The 13,923-nt window shown below is 46.8% G+C and overlaps 1 protein-coding gene across 1 annotated transcript in view; it reads right to left on the bottom strand.

Moving 5' to 3' along the window:
• The window catches only part of LOC123768323 (NMDA receptor 2), a gene marked incomplete in the record, with an annotated part of 194,619 nt that overhangs the window by 179,934 nt on the left and 762 nt on the right, over nucleotides 1-13,923 (bottom strand). The window contains 2 exon segments of the mRNA XM_069307190.1: nucleotides 9,311-9,489; nucleotides 12,448-12,451. Of these exon segments, the coding sequence (XP_069163291.1) occupies nucleotides 9,311-9,489; nucleotides 12,448-12,451 (183 nt within the window).

The following is a 13,923-nucleotide window of genomic DNA, read 5'->3' as shown; positions in this document are numbered from 1 at the left end:
AGCCCCCACACTAAGTACCCACCTAGGGCACCCTCCCCCCCCATCCACCCCCCTCCTCCCACTCACCCCTCTCCCCAGGACCTCCCTTCTCCCACATCCCTCAAGCCTTCCCCTCTTCCACATGCCTTCCCGTCTCTCCCACCCCCAAACCCTCCCTTCTCCCCCGCCCCCCACTCTCCCCCACCCCACCTAAGTCTTCCCCTCTCCCCCACTCCCCTAAACCCTCCCCTCTTCCTCACCCACCTCAACCCTCCTTTTTCCCCCACGCCCCCCAAGCCCTCCACCCTTTTCTCCCCCCCCCCAAGCCCCCCCATCTCCCCTATCCCCCACAGCCTCTCCTCCCCCCATGCTTCCCCAACCCTCCTCTCTCACCCCCCGCCAACCCTCCCCCTCTCACTCTCCCCCCAACCCTCTCCCTCTCCCCCCCTACCCTCCCCCTCTTACCCACCCCCCTTACCCTCCCCGTCTCCCCCACCACCCCCCTCTCCCCCACCCCCCCAAGCCCTCCCTCCTCCACCAGTCTCCCCGTGCCAGGCCCCCCCAGCTCCCACTCACCCCAGATCCCAAAGGTCCCCCCCAGAGAAGAAGCAGAAGAGAGTCAGTTTCAGGGTGATGTACTCGAGCATAGATGGGATCACAAGCAAGACAAGTGAACTAAGGGAAAGAGCACAAGAAGTTAACATAGATGTAATCGGACTCACTGAAACAAAACTCTCTGGAATCATAACGAATGCCGTGTTCCCCAGGAGTATACAGTAATAAGGAAAGAGAGGGAAGGTAGGGGAGGAGGCGGAGTGGCCCTACTCATGAGAAGGGAATGGAGTTTTAAGGAGATGGCCATCCCGGGCTGTGAGGAGTTCAGAGACTACATAGCAGGCACCATAACAATGGGAGGACCAAGAATAGTAGTAGCAGTAATATATAATCCACCACCAAATGACAGAAGACCCAGTCAAGAGTATGAAAACAACAACATGGCAGTTAACACTATAATTGAGAGGGCAGCCTCTGCTGCCTGTAGAAATAGATCCCACCTGCTCATTATGGGCGACTTCAATCACGGAAAGATTGACTGGGAGAACAAGGAACCGCATGGAGGCGAGGCTACGTGGAGAGCCAAACTATTGGAGGTGGTGACAAGAAACTTTTTAACCCAGCATGTCGGAGAACCCACAAGGATGAGAGGCAATGATGAACCAGCGAGACTCGACATAGTCTTCACTCTGAATGACTCCGACATAAAAAAAAATCGGTTTTGAGGACCCAGTAGGAATGAGCGACCACAGTGTACTGGTGTTTGAGTACTTGATTGAAGAAGGGTTATTGAACTCGTGGAGGGATACCGAAACCAAAAGGTTAGCATACCGAAAGGGAAACTATGAGGGGATAAGAAAATTCCTAACAGATATAGCATGGGAAACAGAGCTCAGGGGAAAGACGGCCCAAGATATGATGGATTACATCACACAGAAGTGCAAGGACGCAGCAAACAAGTTTGTCCCAGTCTAAAAGGAAAACAGAGAAATGAAAATGAGAAACCCATGGTTTAATCAGAGATGTGGGCTAGCTAAGCAGCAAAGTAAAAGGGCATGGAGAAACTATAGGAATAACAGGACACTGGAGAGCAGAGAAAGATACCAGAATGCCAGGAATGAATATGTCAGGATGAGAAGAGAGGCAGAAAGACAATACGAAAATGACATCGCAAGCAAGGCAAAGACTCAGCCTAAATTGTTGCATAGCCACACCAGGAGAAAAACAACAGTAAAGGAACAGGTTATGAAATTAAGGATAGGGGCGGAAGGATTCACTACAAATGACAAGGAAGTGTGTGAGGAATTGAATAAGAAATTCCAGGAGGTCTTCACCTTAGAGCAAGGAGAAATTCCAGAGGTAAGTGTGGGAATAGCTAACCAGGAACCACTGGAAGAGTTTGAGATTACCAGCGGGGAAGTGAGGAAGTGTTTACTAGAGTTGGATGTGACAAAGGCTATAGGTCCAGATGGAATCTCCCCTTGGGTTCTAAAGGAAGGAGCAGGAGAACTGAGCAAACCACTCTCCATAGTGTATAACAAATCACTGGCAACAGGGGAACTGCCAGATATTTGGAAAGCAGCTAACGTAGTCCCGATATACAAGAAAGGGGATAGACAGGAGGCACTGAACTACAGGCCTGTGTCCCTAACCTGCATACCATGCAAGCTGATGGAGAAGATTGTGCGAAAAAAACTAGTGGAGCATCTGGAGCGAAGGAACTTTGTAACACAGCATCAACATGGTTTCAGGGATGGCAGGTCCTGCCTCACAGGGTTACTTGAATTCTACGACCAGGTAACAAAAATAAGGCAAGAAAGAGAAGGGTGGGCAGACTGCATATTTTTGGATTGTCAGAAAGCCTTTGATACAGTGCCACACAAGAGGCTAGTGCGAAAGTTGGAGACGCAGGCTGGAGTGAAAGGGAAGATACTCCGGTGGATAGTGGAGTACCTAAGCAACAGGAGACAACGAGTCTGTGTGAGGGGTGAGGTCTCAGATTGGCGAGACGTTACAAGTGGAGTCCCGCAGGGGTCAGTCCTTGGACCTAGACTGTTTCTGGTATATGTAAATGATCTCCCAGAGGGTATAGATTCGTTCCTCTCAATGTTTGCCGACGATGCAAAAATTATGAGGAGGATTGAAACAGAGGATGATAGTAGGAGGCTACAAGATGACCTGGATAGACTGAGTGAATGGTCCAACAAATGGCTGTTGAAGTTCAACCCGAGTAAATGCAAAGTAATGAAACTAGGCAGTGGAAACAGGAGGCTAGACAAAGGATACAGAATAGAGATGAAGTACTTAACGAAACAGACAGAGAGAAAGATCTAGGAGTTGATATCACACCAAACCTGTCTCCTGAAGCCCACATAAAAAGAATAACGTCTGCGGCATATGCGAGGCTGGCTAATATCAGAACGGCGTTCAGGAACCTGTGTAAGGAATCATTCAGAATCTTGTACACAACATATGTAAGACCAATCCTGGAGTATGCGGCCCCAGCATGGAGCCCGTACCTTGTCAAGCACAAGACGAAGCTGGAAAAAGTCCAAAGGTATGCTACTAGACTAGTCCTAGAACTAAGAGGCATGAGTTATGAGGAAAGGCTGCGGGAAATGCACCTTACGACACTGGAAGACAGAAGAGTAAGGGGGGACATGATCACAACCTACAAAATCCTGAGGGGAATCGACCGGGTAAACAAGGATGAACTATTCAACACTGGAGGGACGCGAACAAGGGGACACAGGTGGAAGCTGAGTACCCAAATGAGCCACAGAGACATTAGAAAGAACTTTTTCAGTGTCAGAGTAGTTAGTAAATGGAATGCACTAGGAAGTGATGTGGTGGAGGCTGACTCCATACACAGTTTCAAATGAAGATATGATAGAGCCCAGTAGGCTCAGGAATCTGTACACCAGTTGATTGACGGTTGAGAGGCGGGACCAAAGAGCCAGAGCTCAACCCCCGCAAGCACAATTAGGTGAGAACACACACACACACACACACACACACACACACACACACACACACACACACACACACACACACACACACACACACACACATTATTTCCTAGTAATAATCAAAACTACTCAGCCCGATGGTATCATCGCTTCCCTGGACGTTGAATCCCTATTTACCAACGTCCCAGTCGACACAACCATAGGAATGATACTGGACAGAGTATACAGAGACGAGAGCACCCCCAAATTAGACATACCTGAGCCACACTTGAAAAGTCTTCTCGAAGCATGTACAAAGGAAGCCCCTTTCATCAGTCCACAAGGAGACATGTATTTACAAATAGACGGAGTAGCAATGGGCTCCCCCTTAGGAGTTTTATTTGCTAATTTTTATATGGGAACCATCGAAGATAGGGTCTTCAGTAGCAGACAAAAACCAACTGTATACTGCCGTTATGTAGATGACATATTCGTAATAGTAAAAGACTCAGATGAACTAATTGACCTAAAAAGACACCTAGAGAGAGAGTCAGTACTCCGATTTACACATGAAAATAGTGAAAATAACAGTCTGCCATTCTTGGATGTACTAATAACAAAAACAGGAACCTCTTTAAGCACCAACGTATATACCAAGCCCACCAACATAGGATTATGCCTGAACGGTAGAAGTGAGTGCCCCCAAAGATACAAAGCCAGTGTTCTCAATGCTTATATTCGTCGAGCGCTTACCCACTGCTCTGAATGGAGCAACGTGAGTAGAGAGTTTGAAAGAGTAACTCAGGTATTGGTGAACAACGGATATAGCAACGCGGAAATAAACGCTGCTATAAGAAGACACTTGGACCGTTGGTATAATTCAGAACCTAGAACAGAAACCACAACACCCCCAATAAAATTATATTACAAATCAACCATGCACAGTGAACATATAAAAGAGGAAAGATTAATGAAAGAAATAATCCGTAAAGGAGTAAAAAGCACTACTCCTAACCAAAACATAGACCTGATAATATTCTATTAGACCAAGAAGACTACCAACCACCTAAAATATATATATATATATATATATATATATATATATATATATATATATATATATATATATATATATATATATATGTCGTACCTAGTAGCCAGAACGCACTTCTCGGCCTACTATGCAAGGCCCGATTTGCCTAATAAGCCAAGTTTTCATGAATTATTTTTCGACTACCTAACCTACCTAACCTAACCTAACCTAACTTTTTCGGCTACCTAACCTAACCTATAAAGATAGGTTAGGTTAGGTAGGGTTGGTTAGGTTCGGTCATATATCTACGTTAATTTTAACTCCAATAAAAAAAAATTGACTTCATACATAATGAAATGGGTAGCTTTATCATTTCATAAGAAAAAAAATAGAGAAAATATATTAATTCAGGAAAACTTGGCTTATTAGGCAAATCGGGCCTTGCATAGTAGGCCGAGAAGTGCTTTCTGGCTACTAGGTACGACATATATATATATATATATATATATATATATATATATGTGTGTGTGTGTGTGTGTGTGTGTGTGTGTGTGTGTGTGTACTCACCTATTTGTGCTTGCGGGGGTTGAGCTTTGGCTCTTTGGTCCCGCCTCTCAACTGTCAATCGACTGGTGTACAGGTTCCTGAGCCTATTGGGTTCTATCATATCTACATTATAAACTGTGTATGGAGTCAGCCTCCACCACATCACTGCCTAATGCCTTCCACCTGTTAACTACTCCCACACTGAAAAAGTTCCTTCTAACGTCTCTGCGGCTCATGTTGGTACTCAATTTCCACCTGTGTCCCCTTGTTCGCGTCCCACCAGTGTTGAATAGTTTATCCTTGTTTACCCGGTCGATTCCTCTGAGGATTTTGTAGGTTGTGATCATGTCTTCCCTTACTCTTCTGTCTTCCAGTGTCGTAAGGTGCATTTCCCACAGCCTTTCCTCGTAACTCATGCCTCTTAGTTCTGGGACTAGTCTAGTGGCATACCTTTGGACTTTGTGTGTGTGTGTGTGTGTGTGTGTGTGTGTGTGTGTGTGTGTGTGTGTATTCACCTAGTTGTGCTTGCGGGGGTTGAGCTCTGCTCTTTCGGCCCGCCTGTCAACTTTCAATCAACTGTTACTAACTACTAACTAATTTTTTTTCACACACACACACACACACACACCAGGAAGCAGCTCCGTAACAGCTGTCTAACTCCCAGTTACCTATTTATTACTAGGTAACAGGGGGGAGGGGGCATTCAGGGTGCAAGAAACTCTGCCCCTTGGTTTCTGCCTGGTCTGCCGGGAATCGAACCCTGGCCGTAGAATTACGAGTCCTGCGCGTTGTCCACTCAGCTACCAGCCCCCCCCCCTTGCGTGTGTGTGTGTGTGTGTGTGTGTGTGTGTGTGTGTGTGTGTATATTTTCCTTGCAGCTCATAACGTCCTGATTTACAAACACTGAGAGTCATAGTGGAATTGTTACTTGATTTGCATGTTGCATAATGTTGCATAAGCATTAGTGGAAGTTGAATAGATTGTGCAAAGGACCCCGAGATCCCACACCCTTCTGCTCTGTAAATTGTATAACATAATTTCCTGAGTACATCCTAGTTATCTGCTTGACATGTGACTAACATTGGCAGCATCGTGCAACACACCTGCCCAATAATTTAAGAAGTAAAACCCAATTCACTCATTACTGCTTATAAGTTATTCTGCACGACGGTCACGTATTTAAGGCATTTAACTACACCGTGCTGAGGTGCCCACATTGAGGTGCCCAGACCCAGTGGGCGGACCTAGTGCCCACTGGGTCTGGACCTAGACCCAGTGCCCACTGGGTCTGGACCTAGACCCACGTCCTAGAGGCAAAAATCAGTGATCTGAGGAGGAGGCAGGAAAGGTTTTGCTAAATGTATGGCCAGGGAGCCGGTCGGCCGAGCGGACAGCACGCTGGACTTGTGATCCTGTGGTCCTGGGTTCGATCCCAGGCGCCGGCGAGAAACATTGGGCAGAGTTTCTTTCACCCTATGCCCCTGTTACCTAGCAGTAAAATAGGTACCTGGGTGTTAGTCAGCTGTCACGGGCTGCTTCCTGGGGGTGGAGGCCTGGTCGAGGACCGGGCCGCGGGGACACTAAAAAGCCCCGAAATCATCTCAAAATAACTTCAAGATAAGGACGCTCTCTGCCTCCTCCCAAGATGCTAGACTCCTCCCAGGCTGACCTGAGGCGTGCAGCACCTCGTGTCAGCGTTGTGTTAGCGGAATATGACGACGTGTTCATGTATATGCTTATGAATGACTCACAGTGAGAGGGAGGGAAGGAGAGAGGAGAGAAAACAGAAGGGAAGGAGGTAGAAACAACGGGAGGGAATGACGAAAGGAGAATGAGAGAGAGAAAATAGCATGGAGGGAGAGAGAACAGGATGGAAAAAGAGAGAGAGAAAGGAGGAGAGAATGAAAATGAGAGAGAAGAGGAGGGAGGGAGGGTGACAGACAGAGACCAACAGACAGAAATAGACTCTCAACAAACAGAAACGTCACCACCACCACCACCCGTCACTACTACCACCACCCGTCACCACCACCACTCACCACCTCTCCAGGAAGCAGTTCCATTACTACCAACAAGCCACTAATCACCACAATTCAACCTTGTCGACTTACAGACCTTTCCTCCCACACTCAAGTGCCGAAACTTATTATTATTATTTTTCGTAATGCACCTCTCCAAACCCACAGGTAACTAACCAACAGGTAATTAACCCACAGGTAACTAACCCACAGGTAATTAACCCACAGGTAATTAACCCACAGGTAATTAACCCACAGGTAACTAACCCACAGGTAACTAACCCACAGGTAACTAACCCACAGGTAATTAACCCACAGGTAATTAACCCACAGGTAATTAACCCACAGGTAACTAACCCACAGGTAACTAACCCACAGGTAACTAACCCACAGGTAATTAACCCACAGGTAATTAACCCACAGGTAACTAACCCACAGGTAACTAACCCACAGGTAACTAACCCACAGGTAACTAACCCACAGGTAACTAACCCACAGGTAACTAACCCACAGGTAACTAACCCACAGGTAACTAACCCACAGGTAATTAACCCACAGGTAACTAACCCACAGGTAACTAACCCACAGGTAATTAACCCACAGGTAATTAACCAACAGGTAACTAACCCACAGGTAACTAACCCACAGGTAATTAACCCACAGGTAATTGACCCACAGGTAATTAACCCACAGGTAACTAACCCACAGGTAATTGACCCACAGGTAATTGACCCACAGGTAATTGACCCACAGGTAATTAACCCACAGGTAATTAACCCACAGGTAATTAACGGTTGAGGGAGACAGGGGAACCATTACCACATTGGATTCTGAGATTTATTGCGTCTTTTAAACTCGCTAAGTCCTGTTTAACTTTGAATTGTATAGTTTCTATATTCAAGAAATTACCCCCATTTATCCTAGCTATACCCCCATTTATCCAGGATATATATCCCATTTATCCAGGATATTCACCATTTATCTAAGATGTGCCACCCCCATTTATCCAAGATATGCCCCATATATCCCATTTGTCCAGGATCCCATTTATCCAGGATATATATCCCATTTATCCAGGATATATATCCCATTTATCCAAGATATATATCCCATTTATCCAGGATATATATATATATATCCCATTTATCCAGGACATATATACCATTCATTTAGGATATGCCCCCATTTATCCTAGATATATTCCAGTTATCCAGGATATACACTATCCTGTATATTCCCCATTTATATAGCTTGTAGACCATTTACCCAATAAGGAGAATTATGAGGAGAAAGTGCTAAGCCTTATATAATGAGTATAACGCTTACCTGGAACATACCTGAGAGGGTTTCACGAGTTGTTCTACTCCACAAGCCTGGCCTGAGGCCAGGCTTGACTTGTGAGAGTTTGGTCCACCAGGCTGTTGCTTGGAGCGGCCCACAGGCCCACATACCCACCACAGCCCGGTTGGTCCGGCACTCCTTGCAAGAACTTATCTAAATGTTTCTTGGAATGGATATATGGGAAAGGAGCTGGGATATGAGGCCAAGGAGCTGGGATATGAGGCCAAGGAGCTGGGATATGTGGAAAAGGAGCTGGGATATAAGGATAAGGAGCAGGGATATGAGGCCAAGGAGCTGGGATATAAGGATAAGGAACTGGGATATGAGGACAAGGAGCTGGGATATGAGGCCAAGGAGCTGGGATATAAGGACAAGGAGCTGGGATATGAGGACAAGGAGATGGGATATAAGGATAAGGAGCTGGGATATGAGGACAAGGAGCTGGGATATGAGGGCAAGGAGCTGGGATATGAGGGCAAGGAGCTGGGATATAAGGATAAGGAGCTGGGATATGAGGACAAGGAGCTGGGATATGAGGGCAAGGAGCTGGGATATGAGGGCAAGGAGCTGGGATATAAGGATAAGGAGCTGGGATATGAGTGCAAGGAGCTGGAATAAGAGGCCAAGGAGCTGGGATATGAGGCCAAGGAGCTGGGATATGAGGACAAGGAGCTGGGATATGAGGACAAGGAGCTGGGATATGAGGCCAAGGAGCTGGGATATGAGGATAAGGAGCTGGGATATGAGTGCAAGGAGCTGGGATAAGAGGCCAAGGAGCTGGGATATGAGTGCAAGGAGCTGGGATAAGAGGCCAAGGAGCTGGGATATGAGGCCAAGGAGCTGGGACATGAGGTCAAGGATCTAAGATAACAGAAATGATGATCACCTACCCTCTCCAAGCCTGAGTTATCGGCGTTCCAGGCGATAACAGGAATACCCAGATAGCCAGCCAGCTGGAAAAAGTACTGGACTGAGGCGGTAGATCTCCCGTAGGTCTCAGAGTTGAAGAGATAGAGAATAGCGGAGACATTCCTGGGCAGGAAGTTATCGCACAACGTCTCTAAGATCTCTGAGGAAGACAGAATAACTTGAGGTAAGTTTCAGAATTAATGTTATTAAATACAACTTATATATGTTTTTATTATTATTTTATACCACAGACGTGGCCTGATATTTACAGTGCTAACCAGCATATATATACATTTTCTTCTGTCCTCCATGGACTGGGTTAGAGATGTGTTAAACATATAGTTCAGGGATTTATTGAACAATCAACCACAGATGGTGATTGTAGTGCTTTTAAAATGCTAAGCTAACTTACATACGTAAATACATAGATACACAGAGTTACATCTGCCCTACATAAAGTGGTGGCTACCTACCTTGAGGCTACCTTGAGGTGCTTCCGGGGCTTAGTGTCCCCGCGGCCCGGTCGTCGACCAGGCCTCCTGGTTGCTGGACTGATGTGTTCTTGTGTTCTGATGTGTTCTGGACTGATGGTTGATGTGTTCTTTACATAGTGTCATTATTGTGCATTTACAAAGGTGAAATGTAATTCTGATCAGCTTCCACATATACTTTATACACATACATACATATACATACGCACACATATACATATATACATACAAACACACATGCATACACATACATACATACATACATACACATACATTTATGGCTCTCCTACTCACAGAGGGTGAGATAGCTGATAGAGAAACTAGTGTGCAATTAAGCACTTAACCACTGAAGGTGATTAAGGTGCTTTTACAAGCTCAGGTTATATAGTTACATCACATACATACATTGTATAATTGATACATTACATGGTTAATCTTGGGTACAAGTCCAATATATCATCAAGCGTTCCAGTACTCATATAGTAACTACAGAGTTCAGCATACCTTAGCCCAGGAGGGCGAAAGTCAGTCAATATGGGACATTCTACAATATAATGTTCAAGAGAGTGCATGTTTTCTCTTTCACAAAGTTGACACATTGTGTACTCGACATTTGGGTTTTGAGAAAGCTGCCAGATACGTCTATATCCCAGGCGTATTCTGGCCACTATAACATCACATTGCCGAGTTCTTGTTCTATTAGTCCCATATGTGAATGTCTCCTCACGATATCTATCATAATATTTAATGCTACAACTTTCAGGTCTTTGTGAATTTGTTAGGTCGGTGAGATCTTCATTAGATATTTGTTTAAGTATTCTCTTTGTCACTGCTAATGAAACGCCCATATCAATTTCTACCACTGGTTTTCTGCAGGCTGTCTTAGCAAGCATATCAACAGTGTCATGCCTTGAGATGCCAACATGTGATGGTGACACTCCTGGCACTCTCCTGACACTCTCCTGGCACTCTCCTGCCACTCTCCTGCCACTCTCCTGCCACTCTCCTGCCACTCTCCTGCCACTCTCCTGCCACTCTCCTGCCACTCTCCTGCCACTCCCCTGCCACTCCCCTGACACTCTCCTGACACTCTCCTGCCACTCTCCTGCCACTCTCCTGCCACTCTCCTGCCACTCTCCTGCCACTCTCCTGCCACTCCCCTGCCACTCCCCTGCCACTCTCCTGCCACTCTCCTGCCACTCTCCTGGCACTCTCCTGCCACTCTCCTGGCACTCTCCTGGCACTATCCTGGCACTATCCTGGCACTCTCCTGACACTCTCCTGGCACTATCCTGACACTCTCCTGGCACTCTCCTGGCACTATCCTGGCACTATCCTGGCACTCTCCTGGCACTATCCTGGCACTATCCTGGCACTATCCTGACACTCTCCTGACACTCTCCTGGCACTCTCCTGGCACTATCCTGGCACTATCCTGGCACTATCCTGACACTCTCCTGGCACTCTCCTGGCACTGTGGCAAGTTGTAATTGTTCGCTTGTTAAGATCAGGAGCCTCGAGGGATTACCAGTGTATCATTCCGCCTCCCGGGCCCTGCTCCCTGGAGGGCCCCCTTGGTGTGTCCTGGGGGCCCTCCCATAGTGGCCCCCTCTGTGTGTCCTGGGGGCCCTCCCATAGTGGCCCCCTCTGTGTGTCCTGGGGGCCCTCCCATAGTGGTCCCCTCTGTGGGTGTGTCCTAGGGGCCCTCCCATAGTGGCCCCCTGTGTGTCCTGGGGGCCCTCCCATAGTGGTCTCCTCTGTGGGTGTGTCCTGGGGGCCCTCCCATAGTGGTCTCCTCTGTGGGTGTGTCCTGGGGGCCCTCCCATAGTGGTCTCCTCTGTGGGTGTGTCCTGGGAGCCCTCCCATAGTGGTCCCCTCTGTGGGTGTGTCCTGGGGGCCCTCCCATAGTGGTCCCCTCTGTGGGTGTGTCCTGGGGGCCCTCCCATAGTGGCCCCTTCTGTGGGTGTGTCCTAGGGGCCCTCCCATAGTGGTCTCCTCTGTGGGTGTGTCCTGGGGGCCCTCCCATAGTGGTCCCCTCTGTGTGTCCTGGGGGCCCTCCCATAGTGGTCTCCTCTGTGGGTGTGTCCTGGGGGCCCTCCCATAGTGGTCCCCTCTGTGGGTGTGTCCTGGGGGCCCTCCCATAGTGGTCCCCTCTGTGGGTGTGTCCTGGGGGCCCTCCCATAGTGGTCCCCCTCTGTGGGTGTGTCCTGGGGGCCCTCCCACTGTGCCCCCCCCCCCTCACGGAGGACACTGTAATTAGGTCATTTAACAGTCAAAACTGAAGTTTTTATCATTTAAACTATCACTTTTTAATAGATTTCAACACCACAAAAGAAACGCAAATGCAGCCGTGAAGCGCAAAGAGCTGCGAGAGACTGTCAATACTGACTGTGTACTTAGCTCCGTTAACTACACACTGTCACCAGGAATTGTTCTCAAAGGAATTTGAGGAAGGATTTCGTCATTTCTCATCTTGTCAACACCACTTGGCTATATTCTCCTCACCATTCACCTGTGATGTCGTCAAGGCGAAAGAAAACCTGCAGATAGAACTGTTAGAAATGCAGTCGGGCTCTACCCTCAGAGGAAAGCATCTTGTAGTGGGCACACCTGGTGTCTGTTCATACCTGCCTGAGAAGTTAAAATAAAACTTTATGAAGTTTGCCACAAGGATCAGGGTAATGTTCGGTTCTACATGGGTGTGTGAACAGTTATTTTTCCTTCATGATATCAATAAAACGTTCTGAGAGAACAAGCTTGGCTGATGAACACTTGTCCTTTCTGACCAAAGTCGGACTGCACAGACTAGAATAGAATATTACGATCAGCCACAGGCTTTTCGGTAAGCCAACAGCCCTCATTCCATCGCCCGAAAGCCTGTTTCAGGCCAGATAGAAGAGGAACGGAGGAAAATACTCAAGGGAAAGCGCCAAGCCATTACGACTAAATAGCACTGGGAAGGGGTCAGGATAAGGATTTGGGATGGGACGGGGAAAAGGAATGGTGCAAACAGTGGCTGCTCAGACAGGTACAAGAGGAGTGTTGTCAACGCTTACGTCGACCGTGCTCTCAGCCACAGCTCAGGATGGAAGCAAGTCGATGAAGAACTCTGTAAGGTAAGGCAGGTCCTAGTCAACAACGGCTTCTCCAATGGTTTCGCTGAAGACATCATAAAAAGGAAAGTGAAACGCCATGCAACCTCTGAAGAGACAACTAACACAACACCTATACCCCCTATTAGACTATTTTACAGGAACTTCTTTTCCACAGCTCATAAAACGGAGGAAAGGGTCATGAAAGATATTGTTAATAGGAACATTATCCCTACAGACAAAATCAGAAGATACAACTGACACTTTACTATAAAACCGAAAAAACGGCCAGCCTACTCATGAGAAACTCTCCAGACACAAAGCAGAACGCCTTAAAGGAGACCAACGTCGTCTATGCCTTGAAATGCCCACTTGGGGACTGTAAGCCCCAAAGAATTCAGTATATAGGCAAGGCAACAACATCTCTTTCCAGGCGATTAACGACGCATAAGCAGCAGGGCTCCATTAAGGAACATATAATCTCTTCCCACAACCAGACCATCACCAGAGAAGTCTTAACAAACAACACAGAAATCATCGATAGATACAGCGATAGCAGGCGGCTTGACATCTGCGAGGCACTACACATCAAAAAAGTCAACACCAGCAATCAACAGCCAATTAATGCACAACTATATTCCACCCACTTCAAGACTCCGTACCAATATAGAAGCATCAAGAGGAAGTATGGGCCAATAGGCCCTTGGCAGTTACTTCCATTCTTCCCTCTCATTTATCCAATTTATACCCATTGTTCCGTGTTCTGTCTTGTGTTGGTCAAAAGTTTGTTCACCTCATCCAAAACTGTTGCAACATATCACCTCACCCAAATGCGAGTATATAAGACAAGCTGTTTAAGTGTTTAGCGTAAGTAAAACTCTGTTTAGTGTTTTCAGGTTACAGTTGTGTGTGTGTAAACTAAAGTCTTTGAAAATGTAATAAGTTATTACAAAACGCGTGTTTTACAAATTCGTGTTAGACTTATTAATCTTACTTTTTCGGTCATATTTA

This window comes from Procambarus clarkii, chromosome 59 (genome assembly GCF_040958095.1).
Source record: "Procambarus clarkii isolate CNS0578487 chromosome 59, FALCON_Pclarkii_2.0, whole genome shotgun sequence".
NCBI lineage: Eukaryota > Metazoa > Arthropoda > Malacostraca > Decapoda > Cambaridae > Procambarus > Procambarus clarkii.
Note: the sequence above shows the minus strand (reverse complement) of the source record. Positions and strands in the feature narration are given on the sequence as shown.